General features: G+C 37.9%; 1 protein-coding gene across 1 annotated transcript; it reads right to left on the reverse strand.

Moving 5' to 3' along the window:
* Nucleotides 1-88: 88 nt before the first annotated feature.
* Nucleotides 89-14,994, reverse strand: LOC112455422. Its single transcript, XM_025017319.1, has 9 exons — nucleotides 13,708-14,994; nucleotides 9,081-10,089; nucleotides 8,213-8,500; nucleotides 6,612-7,441; nucleotides 5,748-5,915; nucleotides 5,242-5,482; nucleotides 4,740-4,866; nucleotides 4,467-4,648; nucleotides 89-3,185 (listed from the first exon to the last, which is right to left on the reverse strand). The coding sequence occupies exons 2-9, from the start codon at nucleotides 9,936-9,938 to the stop codon at nucleotides 2,940-2,942; spliced, it is 2,940 nt and encodes a 979-aa protein (XP_024873087.1). The 5' UTR covers nucleotides 9,939-10,089; nucleotides 13,708-14,994; the 3' UTR covers nucleotides 89-2,939.
* Between the last annotated feature and the right edge of the window lie 3,537 nt (nucleotides 14,995-18,531).

Raw genomic sequence — 18,531 nt, forward strand, 5'->3', positions numbered from 1 at the left:
ATAAAGCATGTAACGTTATATGGAATTATAAAAAATAATAGTCCATTTTCTTAAATTTATCTTTTATAGTGAAGTATAAATCCGGATAAACAAGTTAAATCAATTTTATTCCGCTTTGAAATTCTGATAACATGGAAAATCGTAAGTATTTCGACATTTTTCGGCCAATTTCGGATTGGTCAACAGAAATTGAAGAACAACCTATGAAATAGATGAGATATAACTTACATTTATATTATACGATAAACAAAGATTTATTGATTGATTTTTGTCTGCAATGTATTATTTTATATGACTATCCTTTTTTCATAATGAGAGTTATTTGTGAGAAGGCTTCGGTATAATAACATTCAAAGTAATTATTACTTCTGCATTTCTTACGTGCTTATTGCGAATGTAAAAATAAAAGGACGTTATATTTAATAATATAATTTTAAACGTATTTATAGCTTAAGTAACACATAATCTTTATTTAGATTAATATTGCAATGTCACACGTAGAAAGAACAATAAATACATCTTCAAATTGAACATTTTATAAAGAGATTATGATTCTTATAGAAAATTATATAACTGTATATATACAATATACAATTACATATATGTGATTGTTATAGAATTGTAAAAATTGTTGACATGCTCGCTATAATCATTATGATAACGCAACAACAAATTAAATTACAGATTAATTAGTTTGTATTAATTTGTAATACCTACGATTCCCTGAATTAAGTCATTATACATGTGCGACGCAAATATATAAGAAAAAGAAATCGTGTGATGGATCAAGATAAGAGGTTGTGCAACCATTAACTTTGTAAATTTAATAATTCATCACTTTGAAATGCTGAGAATAATAATTGTGTTAATCTACATTAGGTCAGCTGCTAAACAGTGGCGGATTGATCATTAGACACAACAGGCGTTGAAATCGTAGAACTAAATCATTATTCCCGTTTTTTAGGGATAATAAAAATACGCTATAATTGAATAAAAAATTATCCGCTAAAATGTGATCTTTTTCAAGACAAAATGTGACGCGTTTTTGACTATTATTTTATTTTTAACAGTAGAATACTTTTTATGGGAATAGACAAGTATCCATCAGTCCGACTCGCTCCTATTTTATTTTTACATCAGGGCCTCCGAATTCTGCTGTCTAAACCGTATCGAAACGTTTGATTTATTCGATCACTGCCATTATATTTATATCAATGAACGAGAATTCAATGTGCATTATGATACATCGCACGAAGCGATTCGGATAGAATTAAACAGGGGATTACAACATCGCTCGCGGTGCGGAAAAGACGGGAATACCACAGACGGCGCACACCAGTTGTCCTGTGTATAAAAATGTATTTACGATTTACATATATGCTAATGTAGCACACTTTTATCGACGCACGTCCAACAAAACTCGCGCATTCACGCATACACGCTTTCGCAACATGCCGCAATACTTCCGCACCGCTCGCTATAGCGGAATCATCGCGCGCACCATGGTATCTTTACGGCGCGGACGCCAGCTTTTCGATTTGTGGAACAACCGGGAAGTATATATTAATAAAAAAAACTGGCGCCACGATTTATTCCCTCTTATATGCCGTAACAATATTTACGAGTGTTCCACGTAACGATTTTTGTAGCTGTCTGATTTAGCACTTCATTCTTTTCAGCCCGCGTTTCCGAGTAAAAATGACGAATAATGTGATACAAAGGAGAAAATTAAAGGAAACTTCTCAATGAGACGTTTCTTTCCCGTTGTTGTCAGTGTAACAAATGAGTTGCTAGGGAAACTGCGGGGAAACTCGCTTCGTGGAACAAAGCTGGCTTGTTAGAGTAAAATTTACACTATATACATATATAGGCGTTCGATGGCTGAAACTAATACATATTTAAACGTTAGCTTACAAGATAGTAAATGATATGTACACGTTAATTAAAGAAAGACACGGTAAATATTAGAATAAAACAATTTCGCTTTGCTAATATCGTGATTTAGTGAATCTTTGAGCAACTGAATAAAGTACCTTCTGTACATCCAAACTGTAAGTATATACTGTAAACCAAAAGAATGCAAGCTGGTATTACTCATATAATTGAGAAGAAATAAAGAGAAGGAAATATTATGAATTAGATAAGCGAAATCAAATAATTTTATTTTCTAGAAAACACTTGGTCTGAAGTATTAGAAATATCCGCTTCCGTTAGCCATTATATTGGAGTGCAATAATTACGCAATTATATTATTTAAGGGAATAATAATATTTGTTTTAACTGCATAAATTGTTAAGTCAAAGGCATAGCGACATATAACACCAAGATATCTTGAGACACACTAACTTTTATGTTTCGTATGTTTAGTTGAATGTGCCCGTTTGATTTTAGTCTCTTTTTATATTAAATTTATATTATATACGTATCACTAGATTGCAACTAGAATAGTAAATTCTAAAAGTAAAAACCAGAAAATATTGTATAATTTTAAATACATGTATGCAACATGTATATTTTTCATTTCTTCCGTTTGAAGAACATTGATAGTTGGTACTTAAAAAGAAAGATTTGTGTTCATATCTAGTGTTAAACAGACAAGGCAAATACAAAGATGTTCCAGCGTAGTAAATTACGTTTTTTCATATTGACTGGCAACTCGGGGGGGGGGGGGGAAGGGGACTACAACAATTTCCCCGCAATTTCACGCTATTAATAAAGTTGTACGTATCGTTGGTACTCCTTTCCGGCTTGAGTCACAGTCTTGAGGGTTTGCTCGTGATGAACGTCGCGAATCCTGCCGCAGCAGTTCACGAAATGGAGCGGAAAGCGCTAAGGAGTCCAAGTTCGCGCTCCTAAATACTTCCGCAGAGATCAGTCTTATGTAGAGCTCATCATCGAGCGTCACTATCATTACCATCTCATTTCCGCGTCTATCATTTTCACGCTTTCTTGTGGAATATCCTCTTGATGGCCTCTTTTCTTTCTGGCGACACGAGCGCCAGCGGCGTCTTCCCTTGCCGGTTTACTATGTTCGTTTGACCTCCGGCTTGTATCAGGAGTCGGCAGACCTCCTTCTGCTTCTCTAAGTTTACGGTATTCGAGACTGACGCGGCCATGTGCAGCGGCGTGTTATACATGTAGTTGATGTCGTTCACGACATTCGAAGTGGCCTTGCACAGCAACACCTGCGAAAACACGAGAAAAGTCTGAACATAATTTGCATGGAAATCGACGATATCGCGCAGTATACATCGTTCTTAAAATTTAATTCTAAAATAAAGTCTGTATGATGTATCAAATAAATCCCTAGTGTATTAAAGAATATCCGCACAATTTATCCATAAAAAAATTATAGTGTTTTTTCAAAATATTTAATTTAATAATATTCTTTATCTTTTGTAATAATTTGTTTGTTTAATAATATAGCTTTTTCCAAATACTGAAGTTACTATAATAGATTTCGTTTATTTGGGGATACGGAATGCTGAATGTGACATTTTATATCTTAGAAATATTATGTTAATTGTGAAAGAAAAAGGGGTAATTCTCTGTGAAATATTATTATGATTAAACGCTCTTTTGGAATAAAATCAAAGAAGAGACAATTATCGTGCGTGTTACGCAATGTAAATACGGTAGAGAACAAACGCGTCAAATGCACGAAATTGATTTTTTATTAACGCTTAACATAACACTTGTTTTGTCATCTGCAAACAAATTTGATAACACACTATCTATTGCATGTCAGGGGTTATCGCGCGAAATTCTGGGTGAATAAAAGTGAATGGATCAATTACTTCTTGCTTCAACTATTTGTTCTCTATAGCCATTTCTGATTGGTGGACCCTTCTACCGGTCTTATCCACCAGTCAGACATGGAAAAAAAGAGATAAAAAATAAAGTGATCATTTTATTCGAGCACAACATTATAACTGAGTTATCACGTAACGTGTTTCAGAAGACGCGCATTTATTTCTAGCTACAAGGTCTTTGGAAAATTTAGAGTAAAATCTTTTTTTTAATGAAACTTGAGTAACACAAGATCGTCTTTGCAAATTTCGAGTTATCAATATTTAACAATTTGACATTTTAATAGTATTTAAGTTATAAATGAATATAATTAAATTTTCCTTAAAATTAATTGAAAGACAAATCTATTAATGTGCGTCAGCATTAATTTAGAAAAATCTCCTAGGATTGAACAATTGAAAAATTATTTAATGATTATATCACTGTATCAGAACAGTTTGCTGTTATTCTCGGTTTATCTTCTCTTATTTACAAAAAAATCGCAAGGTTTCTCGAATATATCGACAACGTTTCTTCTTAATTCCAAGAGGCGATACGATGCAGAACGTATAAATATCACTTTGTCAGCAATACAATAAGCCGATTATCATACGGGTATATTCGCGATTTCACGGATAACTAACGCGCGAAGCCGGGAAATCCCTCAGGTGGATTACCTTCACGAGTGCTGGATCGCAACTCAATGAGGCTGCCATATGTAAAGCGGTGTCGCCACACTTGTTCTCTTTCACCAGGATATTTGCGCCGTTCTGCAAGAGAAGACGCGTCGTGGCCAAGGACTTGACGCCCCTTCCGGTGGGATCGTGCGACTCGACTGCGACGTGAAGAGCGGTCCTCCCTGAAACGCACACGCGTTCTTATTTCCCTATCTCCAGAATCGGACCTCTGTGTAATTTCGTTTTCTTTAATCTTGTTCCCGTTTAACTAACCATCGTTATTGCGCCTCAGTAGGTCGAACACAGGCTTCCCTTGCACCGTCTTCAACGCTAGCAGCTCCGCCAAGATCTCCCCGTGGGAATCGCCGCGTGCCGCGACCGAGTGTATCAGCGTGTCACCCTGAAATAACGGAAACGATAGTATCAGAAAATTTGCCATCGCCTGTAAAATTATCTTTAACGTGTGTTAAACCGCGTTAATTACGCTTGTTCTTTTTTCAATGTGATCATGTGTAGCGCGATTATTTAGTAATTATGCGCAATTAATCGTAAATGTATTTGGAAATGTATTTATTGATGAATAATTGCGCGCGATTACTTCGGCGAGATAAGAGAGAACCTTTTCTACGTAATTGGAATTATTTCGTCCAAACTCATCTGTGATTGTAATAAGTGTCCGATTAAAGCACAAACGCGCAGACCGATTCGCGTTAGGGCGAGTTAATAAAGCATACAAAAACGACTTTCGTAGTAAAGGAATTATGAGAAAACTCACGCGCATATGATATAATTTTTGGTTGATATCGATCCCTTTCTGCAGCATCGCGGCCGCCAGATATCCGGTGACGTACGGCATTTTCGGGCAATTCATGGCGGCCAAGTACAAAGCGTCCTCATTGCGATTATTCACCATTGATAGAGCACCCGGCAAGTTGCCCAATCTCTCAACCAATGGCACCAAATAAGCTTTCTTCTTCTTTAACTCCTCTGGATTACCCACCAGGCACATCAGTGCTCTATTACACGCGAAAGTCATAATTTAGCACGCGGTCAGAAAGAAAATTCGGAAAAAGGTGGCTTTTGTTGTCACTTTTTTGTTTACTTTTCAAACGTCAGAAACTATAATTAGCTTTTATTATCAAACTGCATAACACTGCTGCATCGGAAGAAGATTTGACAGTATCAGTTAATGTATTTAAATAAACGCGGTATAATGTACGCTTTTTTTTTTTAATGCGCTCTACACGTACATTCACATATAAAGTGGAGCACGTTACTTACGTGTCACCATCCTCGTCCGTGGCCGCTAGTTCCTCTATGGACTTCTTCAGCAGATTACTCATTGCTCTTTCCACTTCCTTAGGACGCAATCCTTCCTTCAGCCTCTCGCTCGCTCTTACAGATGGCAAATTCAGCGAAGGCCACGGTATTATGTCTCGATTCGAGTTCCTGCCGAGGCAAATCGGGTCGTTAACCACATTTCTTATCACTCTTATTCGCGCGAAAGTTGTGCTGATTATTTTAACACGAATAGCGTAAAAACGACGACATTCAAAACATCGTATTGCGACTCGATTTAAACAGACGGTTTGCTCAAGTGAAAATTAAAATCATATTGAGCAATCAAACTTAACAAAAAAATGTTTACAATTAGTTGTAATATACATAATATGTGTGTGCATTTAGATTGCTACTGATTTATAATTAAACTCGTATTTTCCGATTGCCCGAAGGTACCGGCAGCATAAATATGCCATTGGAAACTTAAACAGTTGATTTATTGCAATACTTCTCGTTATCGTTCGTTTCATTGCGATATCTGCCATTAATTTTGATTACATAACTTCGTGGAAATAAAGAACACGTATTTTTTTTTTCACTCTCGCGAGCAACATCAGCGCAATGATAATATGCGATTAAAACATATTTAGGAATATGGAGCGTAGCTGAAACTCTGATTGTATCTCCAAGAAAAGAGAGGTATTATTTTAAAAAATAATCACTTTCTTTGTCAATTTTATGAAGTATTTCAAACATTGATTCACGTTTAAGAATCAACCAATTTTTTCGAATCACCGTCATCTATTTCACTCATTTACTTCATTTTTACATCCTGCGTCTTCGCAATAACTTTTTCAAGTTTACCTCTGTGGATGGCTAGGTACAAATGAAGAGACCATCGTTGGTATCTCATAGTCGCTAGGTACAAACATCGACGGCGACTGGTCGTATCTCTTCTCTCCACCAGCGGTATGGAACATCGTGTACTTCTCCTGCGACGCGCGCAAATTCTGTTCAGAAGTCTTTGCGGATGTCTCATTGGCCAGTCCGATCTCGTGCAGGGTGTTCGCGTCGTGCTGCGGCACAATGTTGACCTGGCCACCGTTCTTCACGTTCGGCTCGTAATACCTTGGCTCGATATCTACCGAGTGCCCGTTCACCGCACGATTCACGATCGCGCATCCGCCGGTGCTTCCCTTGCTCGCGTAGACCGACACGAGACTGCCGTCGATGGGCAGACCGCCGACCTGGATGGAGTTCGCGTTGGGTACGCCCAAGCAAGCCTCCAGCTTATCGCTTCGCATGCTGCTCGCGGGGCATTCGCGTGATGCGGGATTCAGATCACTCCTCAACGTTCGCACGGATACGCACTGGTTGTTGTAGGCCGACGAGAAGGAAGGGGCGTTTGAGGCAACCTGCGGTTCCTTCAACGTCTTGCTCTGCTTGTCCTCCTCTATGACCTGCTCTACAAGCTGGAGCAAATCGATAGTGTCGCTACTGTTGACGATCGTTACTGTTGACGATCCCGAGGAATCGTAGACGCCTTTCCAACCGGATAAAGATTCGCCAAGCTGTTCCTCGTTCTGATAACTCAGAGGCGTCTGGTAATTCGACGGGCTGGACACGTCGCTGTAAGACTGGTTGGACGAGGACGAGGAGGACAACGCTCGCGGCACCCGATACGACGATGCGACCTGCAAAAGGAGGCGTCCGGTTAATCGTACTACCTGTCGCGAATTCGTTTCGTATTTATATTAGGTCGCAGCGGAACAAGTAGCTACTAAAACTTATACAAGCTGTCAGATAGCTGTTTGAATATTTTATAAGGCTTGTCAAACCGCGATAAAAGGTGTTTTATGGATGCGACGCCGACAGTTTTAAGTATTTGAACCTCTTATTATGGATTTAATGTGTATGTACACATATTCATTAATTTTTATAGCATTTTCTATGTGTCATGATAAGTGAACAGATAAGTTGCAGATATGTCCAAGAAATAAATTCTAACATATTTGACACAATAAATATTGTAATCAAATAACTTAAATAAATTGATATAATAGACGAAAGAAATATCATGCAAGTAACATCACAAAAGGATAATCTATTCAACACGTGAAAGTATTGTCTACAAAAAATGTATAGTCAACGGCTTACTTGTTAGCCTCGAGATAAATCAGGACGAGCTGATACCGTGACCTAATGGTGGCAAAATAAACAAGCTGCGTTGCATTTTAATTTGCGACTGTATTTAATCAAATTCAGCTTAATCTTCCACGCGGGCATGATATTACATATTTTCGGAGCTAAACCCTGGCAGTCTCGCTCGCGCAAGACTTCAGCGCCTCGTTTCACTTTATTCAGGCATGCGGGACTGCGGGACCAGCGGGACTCGTCGAAGTGCTACTTATACACGCTCCTCATACATTTATGCAAATTATCGCGCCATCCATCGCGGGACTTACCTGCGGCGAACCGAGCGGGCTGCCAATAATGTTGACATGCATCTGCGGCGACTCCAAGTTCGTGGCAGAGCCCGGCGACTGGGCGCGACTCGACGCCCGACTGTTCGACCTCGAGATGACGTAGTTGTAGCTGCTTGCCGGGGAATCGGACCAGGTTTTCGCGCCTGGTGATGGAATTGAGTGACTGCCGGAGTCTGAGAGCACCCGCGCGGCTTGTAAATCGCTACGCGACAAGATGTCCATCAAGTCCTCTCCCTCGTCGACGACTATGGAAGGAAGTGCCGCGGTCTGAAATAAGATAAGATTAAATCCTTTTTTTTCACAGAGCGGGACTCGTATTGTCGAATCTCGGTCGTCGACACGCGTGCGACCTTTCCCTTATCAGCCGAGTAATTATGTAATTGCTAACGACATACATATATGGGAAGAATATTTATTAAATTTTTAATTTACTTTCTTTATTCCTAATATGCACGTATAATCAGAAGATTTTTTTTCTCACAAAGATAAATTGAGGAAATTAACATAACAATCAATATACGTAGCTGTTCGAAATATCCAGACCAATACATTCAAATAGCGTGCTATATATATAGCAATGATTTTTTTTGCAGGCATACGTTCGTTATCAATAGTGTGTTTATAAAAAAATAGATTGGTAAAGCAAAAATCAATTTTTATTTGAAAATGGCATTTTTTTTCTTTCTTATGTTCTCTTTGAAATTTTTGTGTAAATTTATCTGGAAGAATGTTTCAATTTATTTCAACACGCGATATATAACGACACCTTTACGAGAATCGTGTATAATCTCGTAAAAAACGTCATCGTTAGCACAATATCCGAAAGATAAAATTTAACAAAACTTACATCGTTTCCAAGATCTCCGTTGTGGAAGATATCATTGTTATTTTCTCCGGTCCAGCTAATATTCATCGCCAGACCCATCGCTCCGATCGATGCCTGATTTCGGCTCGAATCCGACAACTGATCCAAGCAGGGATTCAGTTTCTCGCTATAATCCTTGATCCTCAGGATCTGTTCGGCCGTCTTGTCGTAGTCCAGCGCGTCATTGTTTTCACGCGACAGCCAGCTTATCATAGAGTATGGGTGTTCCCGAGGGGATTGGACATTATTGGGCTTAATCGGTCCTCGTTCGATCAAATCAGAATCGTCAGAGTCCTCATGCTCCTCCTGTCGTTCCGCCTGTTCGGTTTCCGAATCGTCGTTCAAGGAATTATTATCGTACAAAGAGCGACGCTTCTTATCACCGGTGTCATCGCGTATGTTAAGCGGCAGGCAACTTTTATTGTTTTTAGCCGTGACGTTGTTTTTGTTGTTGTTTATGTCCTCGTTATTAGCACGATGGCCCGTTTGCGACTTGCAACTGTCCCGATACTCTGTATTGTCCACTTTTTCGCTACTGATGCGGCGCGTCTTGTCGATACCAACGTTCTCGTTGGTATCTTTGTTAATCGCAAGCTGCAGATTCTCGAACTTTTCGATTATATCTTTGGTCAGTTTCTCGCGGAAGTCCTTGTCGAGGTTAAAATTTTTGTCCGCGTCCGCGCTTGAGCGGCAAGACGTGTCCGGGCTAATAGACATATCCTCGGACTCGGTTGATCCGTAATCCTCCTCCAAAGAGCTCACGGATGAACAGTCCGGAATCGTGACGCGTTGCAGCCTCAACGCGATTCGGATCGACGTAATTTGGGCGGAATTGGCCATGGTTTGCTGCCTGGATTTCTCTTATTCTTACAAGTAATATAAATAACTGCTCAAAGAGAATTAATAAAGGCCGTCTTTACGCGTTTCTTTTGCACGTTCAATTCTTCAGTTAATGTCTTCTTGATCTCAGAAACTTCGTTCTAATGTGAATCTGTGAAATAAATAATAGCAAAAGTAAATTAGGTAATTCCAAATAGTAAATTTTATTAGGATAGTTGAAATATTGACAGATTTTTATAAATCTATTATTAAATGTAAAAATTATGTAAGACTCTTATAAAAATATTACTTCAATTCAAAATGTACATTTTTGTCTACTTATTACAATTTATTCTTTCATTAATCTTTAAAAAAGTATATATATATATATAGATAAGTATTAGATATTATATATTTATAAATATTAATTTAACCAAATATTTCATATCATTTAAAGCTACTTATTGTTAAATTAATTTTCATTGTCCAATTACATAAATGCCATAAAATTAATCCAACATAAGTATAATTAATTCAAGTTCCATCTTGAAAACATTCATGATCTGATTGTAAGATTAATATAGATAATTTGTATGCGTAAATGCATGTTAACTCAGAATTAAACAATAAAAATATGCTACACACAACAAAAGTTATTTAACATTTTTCAGAATAATAAGTATTTTTTAATAATAAATCAATTTTTCATAATTGCATTATTATTTGATGAAGCAATTTATACTCTCACACTGTACAATAGCACAGAAAAGCTTTTTTCCATATAATAATTCGCGGTATGTTAATTGTTTTAATCATTGCCGGAAAGTGTTTGGCGGTTGAATGCGCTATCATCAGCTATAAAATATATGGCTTTCTTCATTGTTATATATATTCCATTGTTATACGCGTTGATATCTAGGAGTATGATGTATTTTGTTGCTGACAGTTTTATCGCTCGTTAGTTGTTGTAAACGTAAGCGTATGTGTGTTAACGAATAACATCACATATTGTTCGACAGAAAATACACGCAAACGCTTGCATAAACTTTTCCCAGAATCCAAGAACCAGATCAAGAAGTCTTCTTACTTCAATTAATAATAATGTTTGCTGATAAAAGTATGGAAAATTTTGCAAAACATCATGAAGAAGTCATGAGTACATTCGAAGTGTAGAGGTCGTTAAAAACTTCGTGATAACCTACGTTCCCGAGACAACAAAAATTATATTATCATCATTTAATAATCGATTTCTATACGACATGGATCATAACGTTTGTTACATGCAAAATAAAGTTCTGATTATTTTACTATTTAATTACTAGATATTATTAATAATTTTATTCTTCGTATATTTTTAAATATATAATATATTTATATAAAATATTGTTAACCCAATATTTTTCGAGAGAGATACATATTTATGTGTGTGTATATATACATATATATATATATATATATATATATATATACATACATAAAAAGCTTATTGCGCAATATGCTTTTATAGAAAATCTTATTTCAGTAATGCAACATAGAACTTTACCTATATGTACATTACAAGAAAAAAACGTTAATATAAAAATACATTAGTTTTTAATATTAAATTATTTTCTTTAATGTTCTTAACAACAAGCCAGTAAATCTTCATATTTGATCCATATTTGTATAGAAGTCTTTAAAATAATAGACTTATTAAGTGTATTAAAAAATTTCAACACGCTAATTTAATTAATTATATAAGATTATCATGATGTATGCCTCAAGGTAATGTCTCAAGGTAATAATATAATGCGCCATACACAGCAACGCGTGACTGCCTCAGGTGTGACAATGTTACATACAGATAAATAGACTGATAGCCGTTTATTATCGTCCTAGGATCTCAATTAGTCTCTTCAAACGCATAATGGAGATGCATAATATCAAGGAATTTTTATAGAAACTTTTATAAAAACATGTTACGTTGAAAATAGAGTGCAGTGAGATGTATAGCAAAAAAGCTGAAAGTTACGTGCACTTCAAGCAGCAACAAAAGTACTACGTCCAAAGAATCCAACTTGTGATTCAGAAATGACGATTTAATTGATGGATCTATTCGGTCATTGAACTAATTTTACTTTGAATAGCGGAAATCAAATGGAGGTTCGTTATTCATCAATTGTGCTCTAGCCGAAGTAAACAATTCGGAGAACTTATACATCAAATTGATGTATTAAAAGTTCTTTTAATAATGCTCACTATCTTCATCGAAGCATTTATAGGATTAATTCACAAATGCAGTGGACCCCCGTACAATACGGGGAGTGCGTTCCGTGTTATATGAATCCTTATATATAATTATTATGAGAAATGTAAAATAAATATTAAAAATGCGTGTTATATAATCCCGTTTATGGGGGTCTACTGTAATTGCCATCAACAAAAGAGTGCATCGTTAAATACAATTACTTTCAAATCTCGCTAAGCTGGTTACATTTTTCGACTTATAATCCAATTCATTTGATATTCACGTTCGATTTTAAATTCGCTGTGAAATCTCCGATCGAAGGTTGCGACCAGGTAGACCGTTTAAGAATTTGATTAACAAATTTTTCTCAATAAAGCTTAACTCCGCGTCGAATGGAAAAACCTGATTATAAAATTGGCTCGAAAGCAAACGAAATGAGCTAATTAAAATCGTGATTTCGCAACTTTACTTCTTCCAAAAAGTTTTAAGACTTCTAGATTTTAGATGTAAGTGAAGGTTCAATTTCTGGATGAAATGTTCCGTTCTCGATTTTGCCTTCTCAGATTCGTAACTCTAAAATGAATGCACGATCACTGGAGGGCCGGGCGTCGCGAGAAACGGACAAGCATTTTAAAAGCAATTAAACAATTAAGAATATTGATACGGTTCTGAGTAATCGTGTTAATTCAATATACCCGGGGATAAGCTCCGCCCGCGGACACGCGACCGTCAACCACGCGCCCGCAGCTCGCACGCATTCGTACATGACAAACGCATATATGCATGATCGTGCGTAATAATGACGTTTTCGCTGTAAAAATTCAACAAAATCGCAAGAGAAACAACGCCAAGCTCAAAGCATACATATGTGTTTTCTCCTCCATTAACAACTTTGGAATAACACGATAAATGATGAAGTGTTTTCTAAGAACTGTACTTCAAAGACGTAAATAGATAAGAAAATATTATTCCCCGCTATCTTTAGTTTTTAAAAAGCTATATCGCAGACGAATACTTCAAACTGTAAATAATATGTTCGTGCGACTGATTTGTACAATCTATACAATAAAAAGATCTGAAATCTAAAAAAGAATTAATTTAGTTCATGAGAGTTTTCAAATCCGAGTTGGTCGAGATAATTAATTAAGCTGCTTTTTAGCAATTTACATATAGCAGGCTTTTTCAAAAGATATTACAAGTGGTAGAATAAACAAATACTTATCGATATAGCAAAACTGTTTTACAGAATAACTTTTTTATTAATCTCATATGTGCATAAATAAAAAATATAATAACAATTATCTCTAAAAATACTTTATAGAACTTCAAAATGTTATTCGCATAAATGCTAAAAAGTTTTTGCCTAATAATTATTCATGATTGTCTATAAAGGCGATACACGAAATTCCTTTCAGTCTTTATTTTTTTCATTTTTTTTTTAATTATAATAAACTGATACATTTGTAAATACAATGACAGACTTTGAGAGTCAAGTCGATTAAATTGCTCGGACAAAATCGCGTCGCGTAGCGTAATAGGGTAATATATAGGGTAATTAATTACCTCATGCGTTTTCTCCGAATAACGCTGAATCGCTGGCTTCGCAATCGCGAAGACAGATCGCTTTCACGAGAGTCGTCTCAACGCTCCCCGCTCTCGAAATCGCCACGTGAGTCGCGCGTCGACGTAACACCGCGTCAGAAAAACCGCACTTCATCAAGCTTCCACTCGCAAAGGTGCTCGGAGAGCGCGATTGTCCGCTTCTGCGACGATCTCGAGGCGATCGACTCCACGATCTTATCGACACGCGATATTCGACGCTTCACGTCGTTTCCATATCTCGGCCTCTTCGCCGCACGTCCCACCCAAGTGCTCCGTTCTCCGCCTCAGATTTTCGATTTCCACCGCTCTCCTCGCGATCAGCACACCGTCACTTCCGCGTCACGTTGCATCCAATTAGGGTTTATCCCGGGAAAAGTAGGGCGAGCGCCTTGCCCTCAGGCACATGTACCCGCATTAACAATCTTGACAACCTTTTAGAGTTATATCAAAACGATCTCGACTGAAGATACAAGCGCGCAAACGTTGCTTCAATTCAGTTTTTCTCTCGGCACCAACGACTGGAGAACGGATCGTCGTATAGCGCGATAATAATAAACGACTAGTCTCCACCAAGATCTCGGCGAGAGAAAGAGAAAGATAGAGACTCGTTTGCGATTCTGCGAACGATCCAGTCTCTCGCACGCACACCATACACACGCGCGCGTACGCACGCACGCACGCACGCACCAACGCAACGTGGCCGAAACACACCCGCGTGCTCTGATCCGGAGTCAGTCAGATCATGCGTGTCGCTGTACGTCGCCGACGACCTTCGGCGCTACGTCGCGCGGCTCCAATATCGAGCGAACACTCGCGGGATCCTTATCTGCGGCCGCGACTTTTGTCGGCCCGGCAGCGCGCGGCATCGCGCCGCGTCGCAGTAGCGGGCAGCGGCTATCTTCGCGGTTTCTTCCTTTCTTCTTTTTCTCTTTCTCTCTCCTCTCGCCTCTCGCGTCACACCGAGACCGAGGAAACCGCTGATTCTTTTTCTGGGATTTCCGCGCCCGGCCGCTCTATAATCTTTATATCTATTCTAATCGCCCGCGTATTTCCCGACGCGCGTGCCCGTCAAGGCCGTCGCGCAACCTCTCGCGGAGTTTCGCGGCTGATTCGCGAAAAAAAAAAAAAATAAGAAACGGTCCCCGCGCCACCCCTTCCCTCGCGCCGTGCCGTGCCTCTCGCGTGCGAGCGGTCGCGCGACACGATTCGATGCTGAATCCTCTCAAAGACGCGCCCGGTCCCGAGCGATACGCGCGCACGACTGCGCGCGGCAGGCGGCTCGAGCGAACGCGTGCCGACGACCCGACGCGGACGCGACGCAACGCGACGGACGCAACCCCGACGCGTCGCGACGCGACGCTCGTCGCTCCGCGTCATCGCTCTCTCGCGCGGCCGGCGGCCCCCCCAGTAACGTAGCTACGTGCGATCGTAGTAACCAGGTGTACGACTCGAGGTATTTGTGTTTTCGGCGTATATATCGTTAACATCGAGCGCGACGAGCACGTAAACCTTGTTTTGGAATGTCGCAATAAAATGAAACTCCTACGTATGTACATTTAGACGGCTGCACCGTATCGGAGCACCGCATCGTATCGGTGATAACCGTTATCGTGCCCAGACTATTTTTCTTTATCAAGTTTTTTGCCGTTACGTAATTTTGAGTTTATAAGCTCGTCGAGTGTATGTACGTGTTTTTTTCCAAACACGTTAAGATTGCTCTGAACTTTTTAAATGTCGACCGATCTTCATTGCGGATGTTTGGATATCTTTGGATATTCCGATGTTATTTAGTAGTTGTAGTATAATATTCAAATTTCTTTATTATTAATATCGTTACGCTTTCTCTTATGCAAGCATTTTCTTTCTTTCTTCTACACTGATGAATTATTGATACGTACGTTTTTTTAAGTACAATTTTAAATATAATATGTTTACAAAGTATTTTATATAATGCAGTTTACATATAAATTGATGAAGCATAATATTATATTGTTAATTATGCGGTAATATCATCATATCTGTTAAAATAAACTACTACCTACTATCTACTAACATATGAATTAGTGCTTAATTCGATATAGAAAAAATTTCGAAAAGTCCTATCCTTGTTAATAAAAATCCTTCTCTCTCGAAGTAATATCTATCTCGTGAGGTCATCGTTAAGCTAAATATACTTAAGAGGAGATAATATCTCGCGTTATTTAATATAATAAAGATCGAGAAATCTAGATATACAACTAACAGATAATATCACAAGGATACGGGGTGAATATATGTACGCCGCATAGGTCGGGCGACATTCGAGAACCTAAACAAATCAAAGAGGCATTGAAAAAGTACAATACGGTTATCAGTGCGTGAGTTATTTGTATAGAAGTATAAATTATTTGTATAAAATATTCTTTAATTAAAAATAAAATATATAGTTAAACATCGAATTTTTCGGATCTACTTCAAATTATCTTCGGCGATGCGATATTCAATAAAAGCAGAAAAAAAATCTGACATTCTCCGACGAGCTAATTACTTCAAGATTGATCTAAAAATAACATATACTTCACACAAAGTTTGAAGTCCGAATGAGAATTGGCTAATGGATCATAGTCCAAAGAGTTCAAAGAACGTCAGAGTGAAACTTTGGTGAAATATCGAGATAGTAAGTCATGTTGTCAAAGAGGTTGTCGATAGATAAGGTAATAATAAAATCAAAAGAAACGCAGTCGTGTTACATCAGTTAATTATTTCAATTGAAGCTCTTAAAATTTCAAAAAACATGTATATACTATGCTTAGAAATTCGAGGTTACGAAAAAAAGGGATAAAATTGGAAACAAAAGGACTCTGTTAGTTAAAGTGTTAAATTACCGCGTTTTTATCGCGAGAATTAATGAATTCCCGTTCGTCGTGTGTACGCGAGGCTACGGTCATGGATCGGATCTACCATTCAAGCGCATGCGTTGTCGATGATGTCATCGTCATTCGTGTCGTTCTTCAGATACGCTCGCTTGCGTCGTGCGCATATTCCATTGTATTTCTCACTAGCATATTTCTCACACCCATTAAATATACAATACACGTATTCCCTCGGGGCGTACTATGCATCGTAGTAAAACATGCATTAATTTCAATGCATATTACAACTGTGTCTTATCTCCGGTTTCCGCTAGTTTTTGTTTTTATTTTTAGCTTTACGCGTCGGGATTTCTGCGTAGCTAACGAGTATGCATTCGCTCTTTATTTTAACGATTCCACGTTGCTTGCGCATAATATTTACGAATTGTTTATGGCAGCTAGCAATAAAGAAAATCTAATACGTTTTTTATACCTAACGATATTGCATGCATTTTGTGCGTTGCAATATCGTTTGACAAACCGTTTGACAACTTTGGATTCTTGTAATATTAATTAAATATGAATATTAATTAATCGAATAGATAACGAATGAATGATTCAGCATTAAAAAAGAGATGACAATGTTTTGACTGCATAGAAATGATGGCGGTGTCTTTTGTAGCGTAAAATTTGTTTTTACGTTCAAATTCGGAACAAAATAACAACAAATCGATATTAAATTAAAATGATTTTAAACGAAGATTTAATTTATAAACGTAAAAAATATTCTAACGTTGCGCAAGGCATATGAATTCCAGTGTGCACGTCGAAGCCGCCGAAAGATATTGATGATACCAATGTATATTCTCACAGATATACGCACATACACATACACACACGAGTGTTTACAGATAATATATATATTTACACAGATATCGTAGGAAAATCAAGAGACACGGTCGTGCCTCGTGTCACGCGCAATAACGTTTACACAGATACGGTAGGAAAAGTGCTGCTATATATAACTACAATATATATACAATGATAATCAAAAAGCGTTTACTTATCAGTCTTACAATAAAAGTACAACAGAAGTATCGGATAATTGAGAAAACAAATTACGGGAATAATATCGCGAGAGATTTATTTTTTGAATTTTTAAAGTGAGACGTAGTAGACGCGCCGCGAGTCAAAGAAACAACGCAACTGATTATAAATCAACAACGCAAATATCTATATATTATATATATGAAAACAAATGTCCTGACTGACTGACTTATCAACCCCTAGAAACATGAAATTTGGAGAGTATATTCCTTCCATGGCGTAAGCACCTACTAAGAAGGGATTTTTAGAAATTCGACTCCTAAGGGGGTGAAAAAGGGTAAAATCTGTTTTCATGGATTCCTCAATATCTCTTAGGCTCGATGAGATATCGACTTGGTTTTTGCTTACAAAGGTTACCCATACAAATGCTTAAAAACATAACTCATCAGGATTTTACCCTAATCAATTCTTAAAGGGGCAAATCAAAGATTCGGGGGTGAATTATAAAATTCTTCGCATACCGTAGCGAAGTACGGATATCAAAGCTAGTCGACAAAATAAGCGAGTGAGGTACGAGAGTAATGACCACTGTATCCTCAATGAAAACTTCGCAGACAATTCGTGTCCATTGCCATGCCTTTAACTTCATTCATTCGTTTTACATTACCGTAGGTTTAGGAATTTGATTTTGTTTCTCGCGAGCAGACAGTCGGCCTTATCATTTCCAGATTGACGGCCGATAACGCGTATCTCTCGAGCGCTCGAACGCTTATTAGGTGCGTTGACCAACATTTCGTTCGAGCGTCGGCATCGGATGCCGTGCATCTGCTTTACAATAAATATAAAGAAGAACCCGGTGAACGATGAGACGAAGGAGGATTTTCTGACTCATCGAGACGGTTTATTT

Source organism: Temnothorax curvispinosus, unplaced genomic scaffold (assembly GCF_003070985.1).
Source record: "Temnothorax curvispinosus isolate PA1 unplaced genomic scaffold, ASM307098v1 QBEX01006083.1, whole genome shotgun sequence".
Classification (NCBI taxonomy): domain Eukaryota; kingdom Metazoa; phylum Arthropoda; class Insecta; order Hymenoptera; family Formicidae; genus Temnothorax; species Temnothorax curvispinosus.